General features: G+C 48.6%; 2 protein-coding genes across 2 annotated transcripts in view; one reads left to right on the top strand and one right to left on the bottom strand.

Moving 5' to 3' along the window:
* The window catches only part of LOC147009163 (uncharacterized), a 110,032-nt gene that overhangs the window by 21,256 nt on the left and 63,530 nt on the right, over positions 1 to 25,246 (bottom strand). The window contains exons 8-12 of the mRNA XM_085862991.1: positions 20,955 to 21,564; positions 19,883 to 20,344; positions 19,611 to 19,687; positions 11,093 to 11,328; positions 6,838 to 6,900 (exon numbers count right to left, since the gene is read on the bottom strand). Of these exons, the coding sequence (XP_085719117.1) occupies positions 6,838 to 6,900; positions 11,093 to 11,328; positions 19,611 to 19,687; positions 19,883 to 20,344; positions 20,955 to 21,564 (1,448 nt within the window). The remainder of the gene's footprint in view (positions 1 to 6,837; positions 6,901 to 11,092; positions 11,329 to 19,610; positions 19,688 to 19,882; positions 20,345 to 20,954; positions 21,565 to 25,246) is intronic.
* Positions 11,530 to 13,822, top strand: LOC147009164 (uncharacterized). The gene is made up of 2 exons (XM_085862866.1): positions 11,530 to 12,140; positions 13,550 to 13,822. The coding sequence occupies exons 1-2, from the start codon at positions 11,603 to 11,605 to the stop codon at positions 13,753 to 13,755; spliced, it is 744 nt and encodes a 247-aa protein (XP_085718992.1). The 5' UTR covers positions 11,530 to 11,602; the 3' UTR covers positions 13,756 to 13,822.

The raw sequence follows: 25,246 nt of genomic DNA on the forward strand, positions 1-25,246 counted from the left end.
CGAACACTCGGTCCGTGGCGTCGAGTGGCCAGCACGTGCAGACGCGAGGCACGCAGGAGAGGACTCGCCTCCCACGCCAGGGCACGGAGTCGGTTCCAGGCGGGACCACGTTGACGGACGTAGGAGAGGGACTCGACGGCCCAAAAGGGAAATCACCATTTCTTTTCGGGGTTTTTTTTGTATGGAACTTGTGGCGCCGTGTCTTGTGAAGTAAAACTGTATAAGTGTTGCCGTGTGTCGGTCTTAGTCGGTTGTAGCTCTGCGTCGTCGTTGCTTTATTGTTTTACTTCTTGCATTTGCTTTATGTGCATTCTGATTCTGTTTGGCTGCATATGTGTGCTCTCCGTGTGTCGTGTGAATAAAGTGCTTGTGTGAACTTGTTCCCCGTTTCGCTGCATCCTTCCCTTTGTTGAATCTCCATCTTGCTTCACGCAAAGGGTTCGTAGTGGGCTTAATACGCCCGATAAGTAATCGGAACCGTTGAGGCCGACGATAACACCGCTGGGTTATCCCGATCGTACGGAACGGACCGCTTAAGCGGCCCGTGTCTGGAGTCGACCTGCGGCGAGGTGCGATCGCCCGGTTTACCATCCGCGTGGGTACTTAAGTAGGTCGAGTTTGGTGAACAACCCTATCCCACGCGGGTGGCCGATTGGCACGATCGTGGTGAGGCCGAAAGGCCCACCCGTGACTAGCTCCCGGCGTTAGTCCGAGAGGGTCACGACAGAATTGTCCGTCCGGTGGGCGACGTGCCGCGATTCGAGTCACGTGGCTGATCGCACGCCGGCGAGCGTGAATTAGCAACACTGGTGTCAGAGAGCGGGAAAACAAACTCTCCTGTCTCCAGCTAAATTCATGGGAATCGGTCCAGGGGTGAGAGGAGTGACCCCCGATTCCCTCCAAATTACGAGCAGGCTAAATTAGCCCGTTACGAGAAATAAATTGGAGTCTCAAGGCGAGCGGGAGCCGGGGGTATTAGAAATGGATTTAGAATGTGTTGAATCCATGGTCCAGGATGGAAACCCCAAGCAGGACATTGGAATGCAGGAACAATTTCCCCCCCCAACTGAACCCAGAGCCCGAAATGGGTGCGGCGGCGGCCGCGGTGTATGACACCTCCCCTCCCCCTCTCCACCAAAACCCCCCGAGTGCGCCCGACATGGCCCAGCTATGCGCCATGCTAGCGGGAATAAATAATAAAATGGATGACATGGAAGCGAATACGCAAACACTGCGGGGTGAGATGCAGCGAATAGACCGTGGCCTGCAGGCAGGCATAATGGCAATGGCGAGGAGCGAAACTCGTGCAGTGGAGCTCAAAATGGCGACGCCACGTGCTGGAACGAACGAGCTGAGGGGGAGTGCAACGGCTGCCAGGCCCGCAATGGAGGCGGGTGAGGGCGAATTAATTCGGGGGACGTGTTGGGCGAGGCGCGTGGAGGTGACGGAGACTGTGGCGGTGACGCAAGGGGGAAGATTAAATGGGGTGACCGAAACGTGTGAGACGAGACACGAAGTGACGACAAAGGAAATAAAAATAGTGGAGACAAGGGAGGTAATGGGTGAAGAGGTGACTGAGTTAATAGAGACACGGGAGATAGAGGGTGAATTGGACGGGATTGAAGACGAGCGAGCGCACACACACACACACACACACACACACACACACACACACACACACACACACACACACACACACACACACACACACACACACGTAGTGGAGGATAATGGGGGTGAGCTGGCGGGCTGGGTAGAGACCCGGTGTGAGCAGCTGGATGGCCTCCTCCAGGAACGAGGGGAGAGAGTATGCCCCCTTGAGGCGAGTCACGACCAGGTGGGTTCGGTCGTGCTTTGCGAGGTCAAGGGGAGGAGTGCTGTGGACAGGTGCACGCCGGGCTTGGGGGCTATAGAGGCCCCGGAAACCCTTGGGGTGGCACAAATCCCCAGTGTGGTTGTCCCTGTGTGTGTGGTGCAAGGTGTGAGTGCGCCCCCGTGTGTGGAAGCGACCCCGCATGTGAGTGGTGTGGTGGCAAGTGTGCCGGAGTGCGTGCTTCCCAGCACGCCGTGTGTGAAAGGGGCACCGCAGGTGGAAGGAGCCACGTGTGCAAGGGGATGGATGGCATGCGTGAGTGAACGGCCGAGTGGGAGAGGGACAGCGTGTGTAAGGTCGCTGTGTATGAGGGAGATGACGGTGGGCATGTGTGAGCATGCAACCGCGTCTCCCGGTGTGAATGTGAATGTGATGGAGTGGTGTGTGAGCGTCGTGACACGCAGGTGTGCATGGGTGGAATGACGACGACGATGGGGACGGAGAGACAAAAGCCGGGTCGCGGCCGTAGAGGTTTTGAGCACCGCGCTGGGTTTGCCCAGCAGCGAGCGCGAGGTCCGTGCCGTGCAACGCACGAGGCCCCCACGTGCTCGCTTACGGGAGTGAAGCCCAGTCCAGAAACGCCAGCGGTGGATTTGCCGATCCCGCGGACGGACAAAGTTTAGGCAGGATTTCGGATTTGGACCGGACAGGTTCTCCACGCGGGCGTGTGTGTTAAGCTCCAACGGGCAGAGCACATGTGTTCGCATGGGGAGCCCCTCGGAGTGCGAGGTTTGCTTTTTGTGGTGCGCACGGTGACGTCAAGGCTGCACGTGGGGTTGGATCCCTACCGGATGGTACCGTCCAAGGAGGGACGAGGTACACGTGCAGCTGCATGACATCACGGGCAGGTGCAAAGTGCGTGAGCTGTGAGTTGCCGCGCTGGTGCTGCGCGTAATTTGAAAAAAAAAAACAAAAGCAAGCCAGGCTTTCGGGTGAACAGGATTCCCTGGGCAAGGGGTGGAAGACCCCCTGGCCAGGGCACAGGATGACACTAGTTAGGGGGAAGGGTTAGCTGAGCTAGACCGACTTCATGGGGCAGGGGTAAGTCCTCATGGAGTCTGTGGAATGGATTAGGTAGAGGGTATTAGTTGAGATTTAGGTTGGGAAATGATTTTTAGAGGTTGGAGGACATGGACAGACTTGTGAGTGTGTAGAGGGGACGTAGTTTAGCTACGTAGTGTTAAAAGGAACATGCTGTAGTTTAAGGGACGACGTGGGAGCACGAGTTAGTTAGGGGAGGTGATCAGAAGGATGGCAGAGTTCAGCGGTGTGTGTGTTGAAGAGTTGGTGAGTTGTGTGGGGACATGTTGAGTGAGTGAGGCCAGCGGGTCTGTGAATGGAGCGAATGTGGAATGCATGGTGCAATGAGTGATTGGGGGGAGGAGTGACTCCCGCCCAAGGGACCCCGGGGTCAGTGTAGAGTGAGTTAGGGGGTTAGTCAAATTGACAAAATGGAGGTCGTTTTGTTGTTGGTGGGAATGTAGGCTCGATACCCATTTGGAGGGGTGCAGGAGCCCTGTTGACGGGCTGGGAGCGTGGCTGCGAAAGGTGAGTATCGCTGAGTGGGTACCCCGGGCACCAGGCTAGTCAGCCGTAGTAGGCCAAGGGCCCATGGGGGGCCGGGATAGCGTAGTGGGCACGGGTGCGCCCGCATGGTGCGGGGGCCCGGGGCGCCATTAGCCGCATGGGCAGTGTTGTGGACACGGGTGACCCTCGGAAAGGGGCCCGGGAAGCCAGCCTGCCACGTGAGCGTTTCAGGGGAGTCGCCATGGAGGGCACTCCCCGGTGTTTAGGGAGCTGGTAGGCTCGGAGGCAGTGTAGTGCCCGGGGGTGCCATAGTTGAGGAATCGGCAGAGGGTAGTGCCTGCCAAGGGAGCCACGCATCCCAGCCATGAGACCGTGCAAGGGCACGGCCCGAATTTGTGAGGACACCAACACAGGTGACGGGAATCTTGGTTGTTAGAACCGATAGTTTAATCGAGAGGCGCTTGTTGAAAGCCCCGGGGTAGTTTAAAGGTTAATGAATAGGGTAGATTAGGAAGTGTACCCCTCCGCACCATCCATCCCTTCGCTCTCGTTGTGGGCTGCTGGACTCACTTTGTGTTATAGATCGCTGAAGTCTGGGGAGGCCATCCTGAGGCTTCGTTGGGCCTCGACAGAGGACGCTAGCTCTCCCTTGTTCCCCTCCGGGAAGGGAACGTAGGGGTTGGGAGTAGGGTAGGTGACAAGATGGGTTAGCTGAACAGGGACAGTAAAGGGGGTTAGGGGACGATTTATAGTTGGGAAGTAAAAAATAAAAACAACAACAAAAAAAAGGGGGGCTAAATTGGGTTTGACAAATTAAGGGAGTGGGTATAGACAGTGACAGGCAAAGGCGATAGGTGGGAGGGAGACCGTAGGGGAGGTCCAAGCCCGCCTTCCGAGTGGCTAGCACCACCGCACTCCCTCCACCAACCTCCATTGAAAGGCAAAGGCCGGCCCACTTCGTCGGCTGGCTTTTTGCTGCAAGGCCTGTGCCGGTCGGATTTTCCGACGGCTGTGTTACTTCAAGGCCTGTGCCGGTCAGCTCCACTGCCGGCTGTCTGCTTCAAGGCCTGTGCCGGCCCACTTCATCTGCCTGCTGTGTTTTGCTGCGAGGCCTGTACCGGCCGGATCGTCTGCAGCTGTTTTCTGCAAGGCCTGTGCCGGCCAGTTCGTCTGCCGGCTTTGTTTGCCTGCAACGGCCTTGTGCTGCAGGCTGTGTTTGCCTGCTCACCTTTGCCATGCCATGCCCACATCATCAGTTTGCCCCCGTTCAATTTTGCTTTGCCCCCCTTGTTCATTGCCCTGTGCGCCAGGATCATCAAGCAACAGTTTTCAAGCTGCAAGAACTGTCCTGTTGGCACCTACAACACGGGCCTGCAGTGGCGGCCCGTGCACCGGTTTTCTTTTGACTTTTTCTTCCTGCAGAGTCCATTGATCCTGGGCCATGGTTTAGTGTAAAATTTATAAGGTTAAGATGTACTGTACATATGAGTGCGCCCCGGGCATGTCTGTCTCGCGCCGGCAATTTTATTTACGTCGTCCGTATGAGTGGGTTTGTTTAGTTTGTTACTCAGCCCTCAGGTTATTTATTTTGGGGACACGAATACCATGAATGTCGCACTCAGGGATCCGAAGGTAAAACATACTAGTAGAGAACTACACATGATGGCACACGAGAATTTGATGACTCGGGGCGAGTCTGTAAAAAGGGGAGGGGGTAGTGTTACGGCTGTGGAAATTCGCAAACCACCATTCAGGTCCCGTAGGTGAGGTATCTCTTAAGTACATGTGTAGTTAGCCCCAAAACCCGTTGTTTAGAGGGAATAAATGCGATTAATTCGGGCTGCGACGCTTTGAGTCAGTCGTTTTTCTTTTTCTATCTTTTATTTCAAATAAAAACCAATGAGGACGCTCGGTGGCTTTTCGCGCTATTCCTCTGCGCGTTTGGTGCAAGGGAGGAGAAGCGAGGGGAGGGCAGCTGGCGCACGATTGGTGGATGCACGGTGTGACGTGGCCAGGGAGGAGGAACGCCCCTCTTCGAGACCTTTCTCGAAGTGCCTCGAAGGGAGGTGGAGCAAAGAACGGGGCGGAGCAACAGGGCGGAGCTCCGGGATATAAAAGTCGGAGACGGGCGAAGCAGTTTTGTGGATGCTCTTGCTCGGTGGATATTCTTGCTTCGTGGTTGCTCTCGCTCTCGTCTTCCGGCTCGCTCGTCCTGGTGGCTGCTGGCCTGGTCTTTTGTGGGGCAGTTGCAAGACCCCGCTGGCGGGAAGGAGCGTCCGCCATTCCCCTCTCCCGACTTCGGGCATCCACGTTTCCCCCACCCCCCCATCCGCGCTGGGATAGCGCCGAACACTCGGTCCGTGGCGTCGAGTGGCCAACACGTGCAGGCGCGAGGCACGCAGGAGAGGACTCGCCTACCACGCCAGGCCACGGAATCGGTTCCAGGCGGGACCACGTCGACGGACGTAGGAGAGGGACTCGACGGCCCAAAAGGGAAGTCACCATTTCTTTTTGGGGTTTTTTTTTGTATGGAACTTGTGGCGCCGTGTCTTGTGAAGTAAAACTGTATAAGTGTTGCCGTGTGTCGGTCTTAGTCGGTTGTAGCTCTGCGTCGTCGTTGCTTTGTTTTACTTCTTGCATTTGTTTTATGTGCATTCTGATTCTGTTTGGCTGTATATGTCTGCTCTCCGTGTGTCGTGTGAATAAAGTGCTCGTGTGAACTTGTTCCCCGTTTCGCTGCCTCCTTCCCTTTGTTGAATCTCTACTCCATCTTGCTTCACGTAAAGGGTTCGTAGTGGGCTTAATACGCCCGATAAGTAATCGGAACTGTCGAGGCCGACGATAACACCGCTCGGTTATCCCGATAGTACGGAACGGACCGCTTAAGCGACCCGTGTCCGGAGTCGACCTGCGGCGAGGTGCGATCGCCCGGTTTACCATCCGCGTGGGTAATTAGGTAGGTCGAGTTTGGCGAACAACCCTATCCCACGCGGGTGGCCGATTGGTACGATCGTGGTGAGGCCGAAAGGCCCACCCGTGACTAGCTCCCGGCGGTAGTCCGAGAGGGTCACGACAGAATTGTCCGTCCGGTGGGCGACGTGCCGCAATTCGAGTCACGTGGCCGATCGCACGCCGGCGGGCGCGAATTCGCAACAATACAAACCTCCCACCCTAATTTTATCAGGACCGGATCAAAACCCACGGAGTTATGCTCGGGACAGACAGACAGACATACACCCATAACGAATATAGTGGTCACTTACTGACTCGAGAACCAATAACATGGCTGATATTTTTATTCACAATAATATCAAACTTGGACATTTATACCTGGGGAAAAATAAGTAAGTACCGAATATACTGTGGCAAAGTTTACTCTGGATCAACCTGACATCACAATGACAAAACCTGACATCAACAATGTTTGTGGTTCAAACCTTCATCTTGAAGGAACAAATCATCCACAAATTCAGACTTCACCTTCACTTCCGCAATAAAATCTGAAACAAAAACAATCCATACATAAATCAAACTTTGAAAGATTGACATTTTAAAGAAACGAGTACGTGCCCGTACATGCAAAAAAAAATAAAAATAAATTCAAACCGCGAGCCAGAAACAACCTCACAGGCCATTCCTTCGCGTGCTCGTACGTGCGTGTGCGTGCGTACCCTTTAACCTCGTTATTACACGGTAATCTCTGCGCCCTTTTACCTCGGTATGACACGGCAATCTCTTTACACTTTAACCTCAGCATTACACGATACTAGGTTCTGCACCTTTTAACCTCATGTTCCCGAGCTCAGACCATCATGAGATTTCACATTCAAATGAGTTCCTGAAATAGTGCATGGCACGAACCAGCACGGTAACTGCAAGAGAAAGGAGGAGAAGGAGAGGGGGACGCGTGTCCAGAGGCAGTGTGAGAGGAGGAAGGGTAGAAGTGTGGAGGTGAGAGTTGGAACTTTGAATGTTGGTACTATGACTGGCAAAGCGTGAGAGTTGGCTGATATGATGGAGAGGAGAAAGGTGGACATACTGTGTGTTCAAGAGACCAAGTGGATGGGGTGTAAGGCTCGGAGCATCGGAGGTGGTTTCAAACTGTTCTACCATGATGTGGATGAGAAGAGAAATGGTGTGGCGGTAATCCTGAAAGAGGATTATGTTAAGAGTGTATTGGAGGTGAGGAGAGTGTCTGACCGAGTGATGAGTGTGAAGTTGGAAATTGAAGGGGTGATGATGAATGTCATCAGTGCATATGCCCCGCAAGTGGGGTGTGAGATGGAGGAGAAAGAAGATTTCTGGAGTGAGTTAGATGAAATGATGGAGAGTGTATCCAAGGAAGAAAGAGTGGTGATTGGAACGGATTTCAATGGGCATGTTGGGGAAGGGAATAGAGATGATGAGGAAGTGATGGGTAGGTACGGTGTCAACGAGAGGAATGTGGAAGGGCAGATGGTGGTGGATTTTGCAAAAAGAATGGAAATGGCGGTGGTAAATATGTATTTTAAGAAGGAGGAGCACAGGGTGACGTACAAGAGTGGAGGAAGGTGCACACAGGTGGACTACGTCTGAAGCAGGAGATGCAACCTGAAAGAGATTAGCGACTATAAGGTGGTAGCAGGGGAGAGTGTAACTAGACAGCATCGGATAGTGGTTTGTAGGATGATTTTGGTGGTGAGGTTGAGGAAGAGGACCAGGGCTGAACCAAGGACCAGATGGTGGAAGCTGAAGGAGGAAGACTGTTGCATGAAATTCAGGGAGGAGGTGAGACAGGTGTTTGATGGTGGTAAAGAGGTGGGAATGACTGGGCAACTACTGCAGAAGTGGTGAGGGAGATAGCTCGGAAGGTACTTGGTGTGACATCTGGACAGAGGAAGGAAGACAAGGAAACTTGGTGGTCGAACGAGGAAGTACAGGAAAGTACAAGGAAGAATAGGTTGGTGAAAAAGAATTGGGATATCCAGAGAGATGAAGAAAGTAGACTGGAGTACAAGGAGTTGCAGCGCAAGGCAAAGAGAGAGGTGGCGAAGACCAAGGAAAAGGCATATGGCGAGCTGTCTGAGAAGTTGGATACAAAGGAAGGGGAAAAGGATTTGTACCGATTGTCCAGAGGGACCGAGCTGGGAAGGATGTGCTGCAGGTTTGGGTGATAAAGGATGCAGATGGGAATGTGCTGACAAGCGAGGAGAGTGTGTTGAGAAGATGGATGGAGTACTTTGAGGAGCTGATGAATGAAGAAAATGAGAGAGAGAGAGAACATTGGAAGAGGTGGAGATAGTGAATCAGGAAGTGCGGTGGATTAGTAAGGATCAAGTGAGGACAGCTATGAAGAAGATGAAGAGTGGAAAAGCAGTTGGCCCAGATGATATACCAGTGGAGGAATGGAAATGTTTCGGAGAGATGGCAGTGGAGTTTTTAACCAGATTGTTTAATAAAATCTTGGAAAGTGAAAGGATACCGGAGGAGTGGAGATTAAGTGTACTGGTTCCGATTTTTAAGAATAAGGGTGATGTGCAGAGCTGTGGTAACTACAGAGGGATAAAGTTGTTAAGCCACACCATGAAGTTATAGGAAAGAGTAGTGGAAGCTAGGTTGAGAGGAGAGGTGATGATTTGTGAGCAGCAATATGGGTTTATGCCAGGAAAGAGCACCACTGATGCGATGTTTGCTTTGACAATGTTGATGGAGAAGTATAGGGAAGGCCAGAAGGAGTTACATTGTGTGTTTGTGGATTTAGAGAAAGCTTATGATAGGGTGCCAAGAGAGGAGTTGTGGTGTTGTAAGAGGAAGTAGGGAGTGGTAGAGAAGTATGTGAGGGTGGTGCAGGATATGTATGAGGACAGTGTGACAGCGGTGAGGTGTGCGGCTAAGATGTCTCCATGGACTAAGATGTTCGCGGATGACATCGTGATCTGCAGTGAGAGTAGGGAGCAGGCTGAGGTGAGCCTCGAGAGGTGGAGGTACGCACTGGAGAGAAGGGGCATGAAAGTCAGTCGGAGTAAGATGGAATACATGTGCGTAAATGAGAGGGAGGGTGGTGGAATGGTGCGGTTGCAAGGAGTTGAGGTGGTGAAGGTGGATGGGATTAAATACTTGGGATCAACTGTCCAAAGTAATGGAGAGTGTGGTAGGGAAGTGAAGAGAGAGTGCAGGCAGGATGGAGTGGGAGGAGAAGAGTTTCAGGAGTGATTTGTGACAGAAGGGTATCTGCAAGAGTGAAAGGGAAAGTATATAAGACGGTAGTGAGACCAGCTATGTTGTATGGTTTGGAGGCGGTGGCACTAACAAAAAGACAAGAAGCGGAGCTGGAGGTGGCAGAGTAAAAGATGCTGCGATTCTAGTTGGGAGTAACGAGGATGGACAGGATAAGAAATGAGTATATTAGAGGGACAGCGCAGGTAGGACAGTTTGGAGACAAAGTGAGAGAGGCGAGATTGAGATGGTTTTGACATGTGCACAGGAGGGATGCGGGGTATATCGGGAGAAGGATGCTGAGGATGGAGCCACCAGGTAGGAGGAGAAGAGGAAGGCCAAAGAGGAGGTTTATGGATGCGGTGAGGGTGGACATGCGGGTGGTTGGAGTGTCAAAGGAAGATGTGGAGGATAGAGCGAAATGGAGACGGATGATCCGCTGTGGCGACCCCTCACGGGAGCAGCCAAAATAATAAGAATAATAATTACATTGTAATCAATATACCCTTTAACCTCGGAATTACACGGTAATCTCTGTACCCTTTAACCTCAGTATTACACGGTAATCTCTGTACCCTTTAACCTCAGTATTACACGGTAATCTCTGTACCCGTTCGCCTCGGTATTACACGGTAATATCTGTACCATTTAACCTCAGTATGACACGGTAATCTCTGTACCATTTGACCTCGGTATTACACGGTAATCTCTGTACCATTTTACCTCGGTATTACACGGTAATCTCTGTACCCGTTCGCCTCGGTATTACACGGTAATATCTGTACCCTTTAACCTCAGTATGACACGGTAATCTCTGTACCCTTTGACCTCGGTATTACACGGTAATCTCTGTACCATTTTACCTCGGTATTACACGATAATCTCTGTACCCTTTTACCTCGGTATTACACGGTAATCTCTGTACCCTTTTACCTCGGTATTACACGGTAATCACTGTGCCCTTTAACCTCGGTATTACACGGGAATCTCTGTACCCTTCTGCCTCAGTATTACACGGTAATCTGTGCCTGTTTACCTTGGTATTACACGGTAATCTGTGCCTGTTTACCTCGATATTACACGGTAATCTCTGTACCCCTTTACCTCGGTATTACACGGTAATCTCTGCACCCTTTAAGCTCGGTATTACACGGTAATCACTGTGCCCTTTGACCTCGGTATTACACGGTAATATCTTTGCCCTTTTACCTCGGTATTACACGGTAATCACTGTACCCTTTAAGCTCGGTATTACACGGTAATATCTGTACCCTTTGACCCCGGTAATATCTGTATCCTTTATCCTCGGTATTACACGGTAATATCTGTACCCTTTAATTCCGGTATTACACGATACGAGGTTCTGCACCTTTTAACCTCATGTTCCCGAGCTCAGACCATCGTGAGATTTCCCAGTTAAATGAGTTCCTGAAATAGTGCACGGCACGAACCAGCACAGTAACGGCAAGAGAAAGGTGCAGAAAGAACGTCACGTACTGGGTCCAGACTCCTTATCCTCAGGTGAACCAACCCTGGAACCGCGTTCTGCGGGAGAACCTCCTGGAACGATCGCGTTTCCTCCGCTCTGTGATCCCGGGGGGTTCGCTCTGCGATCTTCACTGGAGAGATCTCGGTTCATGGCGAACCGGAGGGGACTGTAAGGTAGTGAGTGCGTCGTAGAATTAAACACTGTGGCACACAAGTATCGACCGTGAGGTAAAACGAACCACGTGCTGCGTAAATTCTTCAATGGTATTCACGACTTCAAGACGGCAGATTCTCCACGTTCATCACGTGACTGCAATTGGAACGAAAGTGGTTGAAAAAAAAAGTTATTCAACCGTTTGCTCAAAGCATCGTTAAATTTAATGATCCATTAGGCTTAATCGATCATTAAATTCCTTAACGTTAGATTAGCAAATGACAGGATTTAACAGTGTTGCTCAAAGGTCAAATAAACCTGTTGTTAGCTAATCGATTGATAAATATTTAACCATTGATTATCAAATGAACCCTCAGACATCCTATCCCATAATTCCCGAGTTAAAATACTGCCTCCATGGCAACGCATCTGAGTCAGATTCCAAGATGGCGGACTGCAGGAAAGACAAAAGAAAGAGGAGCAACAACTTCAGCGTCAGGGAAATTGAGCTACTCACAAATCTCTACAAGCAGAATTTGCCAACACTCCAGAGTAAGTTGTCCAATTCAATAACTAACGCCAAGAAGAAGAAGGTATGGGAGGATATCACCAACCACATCAATGCCCTTGGTGTCAGCCAGAGAAAACTTTTTGAGGTGAAGACGAAATGGTCCAACATGGTATCAATGGCCAAACGACAAAATGCTGACAGGATGAAGCATCAGCGGACCACCGGAGGAGGACCTGCTGGACCTTCTCTCGACCCCACTACTGAGATGATTGTGGGAATCTTCGGTGACAGCTTGTCATTTGCAGGCCTCACTGGCAGCGAGTCTGCTTTGTTCACCCCCACCATCACACCATCATCATCTTCTTCAGCCCAAATAATGCATCAAGAAGAAGGTAAGTCTCCCTTCTTGCTTAAGCTAAGGCCGATGCTACGTCCTTCCTCCTACCTTCCTTAAAGTTTTTATTAGTCATTCGTCCCACTTTCCTCATCTCTTTCATTAATTTCGCTTTTGCGTCTGTCGCTTATCGTGTCACTGGTGGCTGGGCTGTTTTATTTACATTGGGTGACTGTCAAGTATGTAAATTTGCTGTCGACTTACCTGACCTTAGCTAAAGAGAGTGAAACCGAAACTTTAAATTCACTCTGGATGGATGATTTGTTATCCAAATTGGTAGAACCAAGCTGTACGGAAGATGACGAAGCCATCCAGACACTGTCTCTGAGGCATCTATGTAAATTCTCACCACCATGCAAACACAAAAAACAACGAACGGAGTAGAAACACGATCAGTCCCTGATTCCAATGCCCGCAGGCGTATCACAGCCACGCAGACTCCCAGGCAAAAGTTAATGATAAATAGTTGGCCGTGCGGCTTGCAATCCATAGCTGGAGAAAGCAAGACGCATCACCAGTCCCAGTCGATCTTTTCGTGATTGTCGTGACGATATAGGTAGCTATACATGACTTGTGAGCAACTGTTTTTTAAATTAGAGTCCATTCTCCACAACAATTTCCAGTCACCACCCTCAGCACGTCCCAAATCCCAGGCACTTTTGGTAGGTAGGGTTGCAAATACTTAAGGCTTTAATTGGATTGCTATGATGCTAGATTACTGATCACTCATATATATATATATATATATATATATATATATATATATATATATATATATATATATATATATATATATATATATATATATATATTCAAAAATGTTTACAATGTTGAATTTTTCAACACAGACGACCCTCAGTCAAGTCGCCACGAGCAGCCAGTAAGGAGCGCCGCCACCACCGTTCCTGCGCCTGGTTAGATTTTCCAAGTCCCAAATCTTATTTCTGATAAAAGTTGGTCAACCAAAAACAAGTGGTTCGATCAACAAGAAATTAACGAAATAACGGATGACATATGGGCCTCGGACGCGAGGGGGTCTTGGGGGCTGAGCCCTCACACAAAGGGTTACCTATGATATTAACTAAAAATTACAAAAGCTGCGTCAGTTGGTTTAGTTTGCCCCATGAACTACATTTCTCCTTTAGCATACGTACCCCACCCGACAGGCGCGGCCAGTAGGTCTATGACTACCCATTGGACCCCCGGAGGATTGGATAAGTCGCTCCTGCGTGAAGTAAGCATGATAATCGTCCAATGAATCAAACGATTGTGCAGCATTTGCAACAACTAAGTCGATGATTGTTCAGTTGATTATTATTCAGGATTGTAATTATTGAGTCCTTGGAGGCGAGCTCTGACCACTCTTCCCTTTGCTTTCGGTACATTATCTTTCGTTTTTCCTTTTAGATACGGAAGAGCCCGCGAGAAAGAAGTCGCGGAAGCACATCCCAACCAATGACGAGGCTCGCGCAGCATACGTAGAAATGCTGCAAGCAACGACCGAGACGGAGCGGGTAAAGACCGAAACGTACAAGTTGGCCCAGGAGGCACTACGTTTGGCCATTGGCCTCATGCAGCAGGGGGAGACCTCGAGTGTGTTCCCACTCGTGTAGTCGTTTCAATTGTTGGAATAAATGTTGCGAATTTAATGGTATTACGAATCTAATTCCTAAGCCTTTGTATTTCTTCTTTCCAGTCAAAACTGCCACGTGGTCTGCCTTTTGCGAATTTCCGGTCATATGCCGAACCAAACGCACAAATGGTTTGCCCCATGTCGTCATCAATACCTGAAAACTCGATGATCCCCATATCTGACATGTGGGGTCATGTGGGTTAGGGAACATCTATTTCAAGTAAACAGAAGTTTTTGTCTGGGCTGCTGGGCAAGGGGTATACTCAGGCTGGATGCCATATTTATTCGATGAAAGGTGAAACTTACCAGCGTGGTCGCTGACGACTTGCACATTTAGACTATGGTAGCCCTTTCGACAGACGAATGCATGCTCCTCCTCGTGGGGTCTTTGCAGGCGAATGTGAATCCCATCAATGCATCCAATGACGTTTGGAAATTTTGGTAGACGGTAGAATACCGTCTTGATGTTATTCAGTTCTGCGTTGGTTAGGGGGAAACAAACAAAGTCCTCTTTCTTTCGCTCCAAGAGTTCACCGACTCTGTGGACAATCCGTGAAACTGTGGATTTCTCCAGTCCAAATGTGTCTCCAATGACTTGAAAAAAGGCTCCTGTGGCGTAGAATCAGAGCCACCAAGATCTGCATCCTGACTGACAGAGTTTGATTCCTAGCTGTCAGTCGTAGAAGGTCCTCACCAAGTCGCTGCTCAAGATATTATATCGATCTGCGTCCAAAGCGATATCGTGGTCGAAGTTCCTCATCTGTGTAGATATCAAATGGCTGTTGTTTGAATAAGTCACGGCGAAAAACACGTTGATTTTGATGATGGCCACCAAAAGCTGCATCCATCAGGTACCGTGCCATTTTTGATTTTGCTTTTTCCATTGTTACTAATGATACATTAAGGTTTTAATGAGACCACGACCCATCATTGAAGTTAAGAGGGATTTAATCTATCGTTAAAGTTAACGAGAGCTTTGAGCAACAGCATTAAACCTATCGTTATTTGAACGATAGGTTTAATAGATCGTTAGGCTAATGATAGGTTTAACGATGTTTTGAGCAACCGGGCCCTGGTCATTATGGGATATATGGAGGGAAATGCCGTCCCACCCTTCCCTCCCCTCCTCCTCTCTCAGGAATGGACTGGTGAATTGGAAAAGACACAAGGAGAAGGAGCACAACATTAACATCGGGTTTTACCAAATTTAAACTTTCAAAAGGGGGGACACTCCGAGAAGGGGGGACACTCCGAGAAGGGGGAGACACTCCGAGAAGGGGAGGACACTCCCAAAAAGGGGGGCACTCCCAGAAACGGGGGACACTCCCAGAAAGGGGGGACACTCCCAGAAAGGGGGGACACTCCCAGAAAGGGGGGACACTCCGAGAAGGGGGGACACTCCGAGTCGGAGGAACACTCGGTAAAAGAGGAACCACTCAGAGTTGGAGGAACACTCGGTAAAAGAGGAACCACTCCGAGTAGGAGGAACACTTGGAGAAAGGGGGACACTCAGAGAAAAGGGAAAACTCGGTAAAAGAGGAACACTCCAAGTAGGAGGAATACTCGGTAAAAGAGGAACCACTCCGAGTAGGAGGAACACTCCGAGAAAGAGGGGGACACTCCGAGAAAGGGGGGACACTCCGAGAAAGGGGGGACACTCCGGGGGGGACACTCCGAGAAAGGGGGGACACTCCGAGAAAGGGGGCACACTCCGAGAAAGGGGGCACACTCCGAGAAAGGGGGCACACTCCGAGAAAGGGGGCACACTCCGAGAAAGGGGGCACACTCCGAGAAAGGGGGCACACTCCGAGAAAGGGGGGACACTCCAAGAGAGGGGGACACTCGGTAAAAGAGGAACACTCCGAGTAGGAGGAACACTCGGTAAAAGAGGAACCACTCCGATTAGGAGGAACACTCAGGAAAAGAGAAAGGGGGACACTCCGAGTAAGGGGGACACTCCGAGTAGGGGGGACACTCCGAGAAGGGGGGACACTCCGAGAAGGGGGACACTCCGAGAAGGGGGGACACTCCGAGAAGGGGGGACACTCCGAGAAGGGGGACACTCCGAGAAGGGGGACACTCCGAGAAGGGGGGACACTCCGTGAAGGGGGGACACTCCGAGAAGGGGGGACACTCCGAGAAGGGGGGGACATTCCGAGAAGGGGGGACACTCTGAGAAGGGGGGACACTCCGAGAAAGGGGGGACACTCTGAGAAAGGGGGAGACACTCCGAGAAGGGGGAGACACTCCGAGAAAGGGGGACACTCCGAGAAAGGGGGACACTCCGAGAAAGGGGGACACTCCGAGAAAGGGGGACACTCGGTAAAAGAGGAACACTCGGTAAAAGGGGAACACTCGGTAAGAGAGGGACACTCCGAGTAGGAGGGACACACTTTCAAGTTTCCCTTCCGCAGTCTCATTCAGTGTGTTCTGGACCTCCATTAATTGACTGCAAACCACCGTTCTTCCAGTCCAGTTAGTGAATGATTATTGGAAGTACTGTGCTCGTCCCATTCCATATGAGCTGGTAAATCAATAACACCTTCACTTGCCACGTGCACAGACGTACGTACCACGCACGGTACCAGCTCGACATACCAAGCTCTGAGCTTCTCATTCTTCTAAACCTCTTCGAAAACATGGGGATTTGGATTTCAGTTCTGAAATGCATTTACACTTTCGTTTTGGAATCAAACAAGTGGTGAACGGTCCGGACTCGGAGACGACACGGAATCCCGGACTGAGCACGTCACCCTCACCAGACTCTCGTCTCACTGGTGGGATGGACGCGGAATGCCATGTTCGAACACGTCCAGGACGCCATGACGGAGTAGTACGCACGTGTAACAAACTGTCCTGGTCCAAACATGACATAACCGTATTCTATCGCCGTAAGGAAATGTACAAAAATGTTTTAATCGTTTAAATAAGGGAAAACAGTCTCGAAAATATTAAAATGTATCCCTTTTGAAATTCAAAAAGCAAACAAATGGCAAAATCACGGCCATTTTTAGATATTTCGGAAAACCCAGCTGGACGGAGATTTGAGGACCGGAAATGACCGGACACGTCCGGGGAAAACCGGACGCATGCACCCGGCCTGCAACACACAGACAGAGCAGTGCAATGATTTGAGCAGCACATATGATCAAAGGAACAGCTTTAATAATTAAATAATTCAGGAAGGGAAATGGCATCGAGTTCCGCTAATGCCAGATCTACAAGATCAAGTAGCAACACCCACATCATTCTTCCCCACCAACGCACGGATGAACTACCATTTAAATGGATACAAGCCCAGAAGCATGAAAACTACAACAAACAAAAAACAAAATAAACCAATGTCACCCTCAGGGTGACCTGTATCTTGCCAAAAGGTGACCACGTGTGACTTCTTTAAGGTCACACTGAGGTGAAGAGAGCTGCTATCCACCAGGAGCGACTCCATGAGGAATATCTGCCTACGAGAGATTCCGATGAGAATCGTTCTAGAGTAACCATGAAAAATATGTGTTTGCCTCTTAACATCACCAAATGACGTCATAATGTCTCAAGCTTGACATATCTAGAAAGCACTCATCGAGGTGTTCAATTTGAGATAATACACGATATGGTTCTTAAAACTTTAAAATTTGACCTTGGGGTCAAATATGTTTGACCTCAGGAGCTAACCATGAAGGTCAAGGCCAATCGCCACCAAAAACTAATCAGCTGAGCGCCAGACCATATATTACATTCCCATAAAGTTTGGAGATGATTCGATTAAAATTACTCAAAAAATAAGGGTTTCGTCGATCTCCATGATTTACCGCAAAGTGACCTTGACCTTTGACCTTGACCTTTATGTGTGCTGAAGGGTATTCTAATAATACTACAATATGTGTACCCACAAGAGTTTCCAATGAGAATTGTGCTCTACAGAGTGATATAAAGGTGAAAAATCCAATGATTACAGACAAACAAACAAAAAAAACTTACCAAGTAACAGATCTTGCAAAAACTTCGTTTTGGAAGAAAATAATCAGCATCCAACTTCGCTATGGAAATCAATCACCACGTCATCCTTGAAACGCTCTGGATGTCCCGTGATGCGAGAAGAGCGGCGGGAGTGTGGTGAAGTCCATTGCGTTGAAGTGTGCTGCTGTGTTTCTGGTGGGAAAGACTCCGGTAGCAAAACGGTCTCCTCTTGTTGAAATTACTCCTGCGGAGTAGCATCGGGCGAAGGAGCCTTATCCATGCTGCGGAGATGCCTACGGTTTCGCCGGTACACATTCCCCTCTGGAGCGGTGATAATGTAGGATGGTGTTTAGCTGTAATGACCACTGGTTCCCAGGTCTTGTTTCGCTGTCCCCCGGTAATAATGGCATTAGCTCTTTAGCACCCCGGTCATATAAATGTTTCACACGTTACTGTTGCTGCACCAACAAACGCCGAACATCAACTGTAAGTTGTGGTTCCAAAGCCTGGTCACTACATGGTAGTTGATCTCTGAGCCTCTTGCTCATCAGCAGCTGTGCTGGAGAGTATGGAAGACCTGCCAGTGGTGTGTTCCGGTAGGATAGTAACATCAAATGGGTATTGTGGCCACCCTCGGCGGCTTGTCTGAGCCCTGCTTGATAGTCTGTACGACACACTCAGATTGTCCATTCAATTGAGGATATGTAGGGCTGGAGGTCATAACCTTGAACCCCCATTCCTGGGCAAATTTCCTGAGCTCAGGACTGGCAAATGGCATGTTGTCTGTAAATAATTCTTTAGGTATGCCATGTCTGGCGAACACGGACTTCAGAGCTTCAACGACGTGCTTTGCAGTGAATCCACAAATGCTTATCCATCCATCCATTGGGACCATACTCTGTGCAGAGCGTTGGTGCTGGCGAAGCAGTCACCTTGGCTATTGGGCACAATCCTGGACAGGTCACCACTCCAACATAGTATACCAGCAAGCTGGCACTCATTTTACCGACCTCGGAAGGATGACCGACAGAGTCAACCCCACCTGGTATTAATTCAATAGCCCAGTGGGATTTGAACTCAGGATCCCAAGCCCACCACCCTAACCATTAAGCCAACACCAAGCATACAAATGCTTATGACCTCAGGATACTTGGAGAAATAATCCACAATCAGGAGGAAATGCATGTGGTAAAAGTGGCTCTTTAATGTTAGCTGGTCTGAACTTGACACACGTTGAGCACTTGGCAACCAGACGTTGTATATCTAAGTTGATACTTGGCCAAAAGACCACTTGGTGTGCCCTGGCTTTCCATTTCTCTTGCCCAAAATGGCCTTTGTGTATTTGCCACAGAATGTCAGACCGGTGTGTGGCAGGAATTACCAAACGCTCGCCAATGCAAACCATTCCATTTGCCATGTACAGCTCATCCCTGAGATGCCATAAAGGTCTGATGGAGACGGGAAGGTTGGTCTGGTGCATTGGCCAGCCATTTAGAATGTAGCCGGCCAGTAATTGTAAATCGTTGTCATCCGCAATGGCACGACACAACAGGTCCAGCTTGCTCTGGCTGACTTTCAGATGGACATTAGCTGATGCACCCTCAACTGTATGTCCTCGAAAATGGTGTCATACATTGGGACTGAGCCACTTGGTGCCCTTGAAAAAGTATCTGGAATGTAGAATCAGAAGCTTCCCAGGAACGTATTTTACAAACACGTCATATTGCATAAGTTGAAGTGGCATCAACTGAAGCCTTGGTGAAGCTCTGTGCAGTGGTTTCTTGACAATTGTCACGAAGTTAATGGTGGGTCTGCACCTCAGTCTTGTAAACATAGACGTCGTGGTGAAACTTCTCCAAGGCGAATATCACCCCTCACATGTCTTTCTCAATTTGGGCATAGTTCTCTTCCGCAGCGGACAGTGATCGTGAAGCATATGTGACCGGCCGGCCATCCTGCAGCAGACAGGTTCTCAAACCGGTTGATGATGCGTCAGCTTGCACAACAGATGGTCTTGACAGGTCAAATAATTTGAGCACCAGCATAGGCGACATGGATTATTTTGGCTTACTGAATGCCGCTGCCTGCTATGGCTGCCATTGCCAATGTGAATCTTTCTTGAGCAAATGCCGAAGCGGGGTTGTGATTACCGACATGTCAGTAATGAAACGCGATAAGTAGTTGATCACACCCAGTGCATGCAGTAACTCAGCCTTGCTTGTGGGCGTTGGGATATCCGTGATTGCTTGGACCTTTTCCCGGCCTGCCTTTAAGCCATCAGCAGAGACAACATGTCCCATAAACCTGACTTCTGATACCTTCCATTGGATCTTCTGTTGGTTAAATTTCACTCCACTGGCTCTGGCCCGGTCAAGGAGTTTCCTCACACTCTCATCGTGCTGAGCTTCATCAATGCCAGCGATGATATCATCAGCGATAAAGTGTACACCTTCAATATCTCCAAACGTACACTCATTCCTATTCTGCAGCACCTCACTTGCGGAACAAAGGCCAAATGGCATTCGGTTAAAACAGTAACGCCCGAATGGGGTGTTGAAAGTACACTTTAAAGCACTACCCGGATCAAGCACCAATTGCCAGAATGAATCTTCCTGGTCAAAGATTGAGAAGAAAGTTTTACCTCCCAGTTGGCTGATTACATCATCAGTGGTTGTCATCTGGTGAAGCTCACGTTTTACGGCAGTATTTAGCTTTCGGGGGTCGAGGCACAACCTCAAAGACTTGTCTTCTTTTCCCGACGATAACCCAATTCTGTACCCAATCAGTAGGATCATCAACCCGAGATATTACTCCCCGACCCACCATGTGAGAGAGTTTCTCTTTGAGGCACACATGTAAACTGTGGTGTACTCTCTGGAGAGCATCTATAACTGGAGAAACTCCATCTTTTAATCGGATGTGGTATGGGCGAACAAACCTACAAACACATTTGCGTAATCAAGCATGACTTCGCTTAGCTTGAGTGGTGTGTGGTGAGCATGAACAGAACATACACTTGCATCGGCCTTTTTAGCACCTAGTTGAAGAAGATCCAGCGCAGCACTTGCTTGTAACCCCAGAATCGGAGGTGCTGAGGTGTCAACAATGTAGGACTCAAAATTCCCCTCTTTGTTACCTGCTTTTGCAAAATAAGTCAGTCTTGCCTTTGTAGGTCACCACATGACCTCCATACGCAGTCAAAGTTACAGAAGATTCTCAGACCTCTGGCTTCATTGGTAACTTGTTGAAAATGGACAAAGGTATAACACATGTCTGTGCGCCAGTATCCAGTTTGACATTCATTTTAGCTTCTTCTTCTGATATGCATGCATAGCAGTTCTCATCTGGTGCTACCGAATCAAGGCCGTCAATGCCCAGTCGATCTATTTTGTTGACCGAATCACCCATCTCTTGTGTGTCCATGTGAAAAGTGTGGACAGACTGCCTGGGTTTGGCTCCATATACTCTTTGAAAATGACCCTTCCATCCACATTTGTAACATTCTCTGCCAATGGCAGGGCAGTCGTGGTCCCTTCCCCGCTGGTATCTACATTGAGGGCAAACATCCTGTTGATCCATAGCATGATTGGCGTTATCGCGGGATTCACTTCCACGAGCATCGCATCTGATAAACACCATGCCATTATCACGAGCACCACGTTCTGCAAATCTCACGAATTTCCTGCGCAGCTCGTTTACCTCCAGTGGCATATTGCACATCGACTGTATTTGTGTGCGGCTTGCCTCAGTAGCTCGGCAGACATCCACAGCTTTGGCAAGGTCCAGGTCCTTTTCACGTAAAAGACGCTCTTCGATCCGCAGATCGGACATTCTGAAAATTTTATCCCGAATCATGTTATCCACCTCAACAAACTCACATTATCTGGCCAACGTTCGTAGATCCGTCAGGTAATGGCTAAATGACTGCCCATCCTGCTATTTGATCTCCCAGAAGTTGTGCCGTTCATACGCCAGGTTCTTCCGAGGGTTGCAGTAATCATTGAACCGTTTTATCACCTTTCACAGTACCTTACTGTCTGACACAGGGTCGAACACAAATTTGTTGGAAACCTCAATTGCCTCCACTCCAGTAGAGTGAAGCAAAATGGCGACTTTCTGACTCTCCACCGCGGAGGTCTGCCCTGACGCCTCTAAAAACAGCTCAAATTGCTGGGATCAGCGGTGCCGATTCTCACTGAGGTTTGTAGCGTCCAAAGGGAGGTATGGTGGTGGCTTGAAGAGTTCCATAGTGACGTGGAATCAATTTTTACAGCCACCGCTGCCACCATGTTATGATCGAGCCAGCACACACAGGATCAAAGCAACGGTTTTAATAATTAAATAATCCCAGAAGGGAAATGACATAGAGTTTCGGTAATGCCAGATCTACAAGATCTAGTAGCAAGGACCGAAAATGAGGACATGTCTGGGGAAAACCGGACGTGTGCACCCTACCTGCAACAGACAGAGTGCGGTGTCGTCACTGAGCTGCCATGTTGGTTCGCACAGGAAGCCAGGAGAAGGTGATGTCAATCATTTGTTTGCGCGTTATTTAAAGCGAAAAACGATAACATATCTTCACCTTTTGTGCCATAGTTTTGCAGTAGGAACTGTAACATGATCCCATATCCTATCCTTTTCAGAAGAAATTTCGAGAACAAATTCTTTGCATTTGGGAGTGTGAAGAACTCGTCCGTTTTCATGAAACTTACCATCAACTGTGTCAAGCTTCTTTCAAAATTATTTGTTTTCGTCAAAATTGACGTAAATTTACCTTCCTATAATGTCGTATCAAAGTGATCGAATGAAACCAAGTTCACATTATGAAGGCTCAAATTGTTGGCTCGAGAGAATGTGCACCTGTGTGCTACACAAACTGCGAATGACGTTCTCCTTTAATAATAATCTTTACTTGAAATAGTATCATGGCGATTGTCATCACCACCTGCCATTGCCAGCACTTCACTGTATTTCTCCTGATTCAGTCAGGATATTCACTCAAATAACAGGAATATCATCATCATTCGATCATTTACACTTTATGGCCTTCTCATGATAATCACGATCATCGTCATTAATACATCAAAATCCTCGTCACAGAAATCATGTACTCATATCCACAAATAAAAAATTAGCGGTTGTGGCATGATCATCTGCATGCTGTCTTCTACATGATCATCTGCATGCTCTCTTCTACATGATCATCATCGTGATCAGCTGCATGCTATCTTCCACATGATCATATACATGAGCATTGTCATGATCATCTGCATGTGCAGATCAAATCTGAAGTTATACTTGGTGGAGGTTTTGTTTTCAGCCTTGTTACTTAAGAAGTCAAAGATTTGCAAATATATTGGCGAAAAAAGTTTTTCGAAAACAAACAAACAAATAAACAAACTCATGTAATATTCACGAGGAAAGCCATGAATATACATGAGCGGAGCATAAATATTCATGAGGAAAAACATGAATCTGCATTGTACATTCAAACTTTGTTACATCAAACTCCTTGCCTGGTTTCTGTATAAAATACTCCAGCAATTGATTGAACAAAGAGAATGACGTGAAACAAGAACAAGGGTAGCCACCTTGGCTCGAAACATTGTCCAATTGCTGTTGAACATCATCAAAAATGTTGAACATTTGTCAAAAGTGAAAAAAACTGACCACATAGTACATCATACACAGTCACTAAATTCATGGACCTACGGCTAACGGATAGGGACATTGTGGAAAATAACATGAGAATATGAAATTCACAATCAATAGAACACAATTAAGGAATTCACCCTTCCCTTGCTGGTTGGTACAAGCAGTTCGACTTTAGTTACGGGTCGCACGCAGCTATAGGGCTTGCAGTCCTTCATGGTGTGGATTCGCACTTTGCCAAGCGCAGACGGTCGGGTTTATAATGTCTCAATCACACATCCACAGGGCCAGTCGTTCCTGTGAGCATCTGTCTTCAGCAGAACGATGTCACTGACACAAAGGTTGCGTATCTTGACTTTCCACCAGGTACGGTGCTGTAGAGTCAGAAGATATTCTTTGCGCCATCATGACCAGAAGGTATTAACCAAATGCTGTACACGTCACTACTGATAGCTGAAGATGTCTGCAGGATGACCGAAATCACCGGGTGGTGTACGAAGAGGCGTTGTCTTCATGTTAAGTAATGCCACTGGTGTCAACATTACTGGCACATCTGGATCTGTAGACACCAGTACAAGTGGACGACCGTTGACAATGGTGCTTACCACCGCCAGGAAAGAATTTGTGGGTTAAGTAAACTTTTGTCTCCAACAGAATTGTGTCTGGGATTCTAAAACAAACAGATACCGATCATTCGTTCCCACATTCCACCCATATGCGGCGACGAGTATGGGGGAACTTCCACTCAACTTTGTTGTCCACCAAGTATCTGTCGATAGACCTTTTGTCCATTTCTTTCAGCGTGTCATTTAGCACATTTTGAGCCGTGACAAAATTTCTTCCACAGTCTGGGAGTAAGGTCTGAACAAGCCCACGGATAGCCATGAACAGTGCATTGATAAACGATGATGCAGTCATCTACCCAATGACTTCTATGTGCACTGCTCTTGTTGACACGCAGGTAAATAATATGGTGCAGCATTTTCCAGAGGAGACGCTGCCTCTGGTACGATGGGTGAGAACCTTCCACGGTCCAAAGACATCTCGGCCAACATGAGTAAAGGGAGGAAAAGGTAGAAGTCGTTGAGGAAGAAGATGAACCATTTGCTGCTGTACACATTTCTCTTGGAGTTTACGACACGTGACACACTTGTTCAGTATACCATCAGACACGCTTGCTACCAACAATCCAATATCCACCGGAGCGAATAGCAACACTTGTGAAATGTCTATCTCGATGGCTAACTTGATCATGATAACGACATATAAGGAGGGTCGTAACGTGATGCTGTTTGGGGAGTATGAGTGGATGTCGCTCATTGTCACTTACATCTGCTCGTCGAGTCTACTCTCAGAATTCCTTTATTGTCGAAGGCAGGATTCAATTTGTGCAGGATGCACCTGTCCACTTGCTGTTAACGAGGTTGTGAATTTCTGAGGCAGAGGACTCACGAACATTGCCAATTATAATCGTTATCGGCTCCTCCATCAGATGAATTGGAAGTTGTTGGTGGTTTTTGTCGACCATTGTGATTGTCTGGCTGGCTCTTTAGCTTGAACAAGCATATGAAGTGGACCAACAAAGCAACACATTTTCTCGCAGACTTCCACTTTGAGAAACATGTCAAACGTTGTGTTCCCAATGAACGTTCATGCTTGGTGGCTAATACGGCTATGAATGAAACTCCGGATCGTTAACCAACTCCACAGCACGTAAAATGGGTTCAATGAGTCGTTCAGAATCCCAGAGAAATCTTGGCCAAGGCAGTCAGAATGATTCCATCAGGTCATCGGCTTTTATGGAGTGAGTGGCCAGGTCTGCCGGGTTAATACGAGTTGCGACGTAGTTCCATTGAGAAGGT

The sequence above is a fragment of the Eptatretus burgeri genome, chromosome 17 (assembly GCF_056783735.1).
Source record: "Eptatretus burgeri isolate ZD-2024b chromosome 17, Ebu_testis_v1, whole genome shotgun sequence".
In the NCBI taxonomy this organism is placed as follows: Eukaryota; Metazoa; Chordata; class Myxini; order Myxiniformes; family Myxinidae; genus Eptatretus; species Eptatretus burgeri.

Excerpts from the sequence above, each read along its gene's own strand:
- LOC147009164 (XM_085862866.1), top strand. The coding sequence starts at position 11,603 with ATGAACCCTCAGACATCCTATCCCATAATTCCCGAGTTAAAATACTGC. Across the intron at positions 12,141-13,549 it reads AATAATGCATCAAGAAGAAG|ATACGGAAGAGCCCGCGAGA; the intron begins GTAAGTCTCCCT and ends TTTTCCTTTTAG.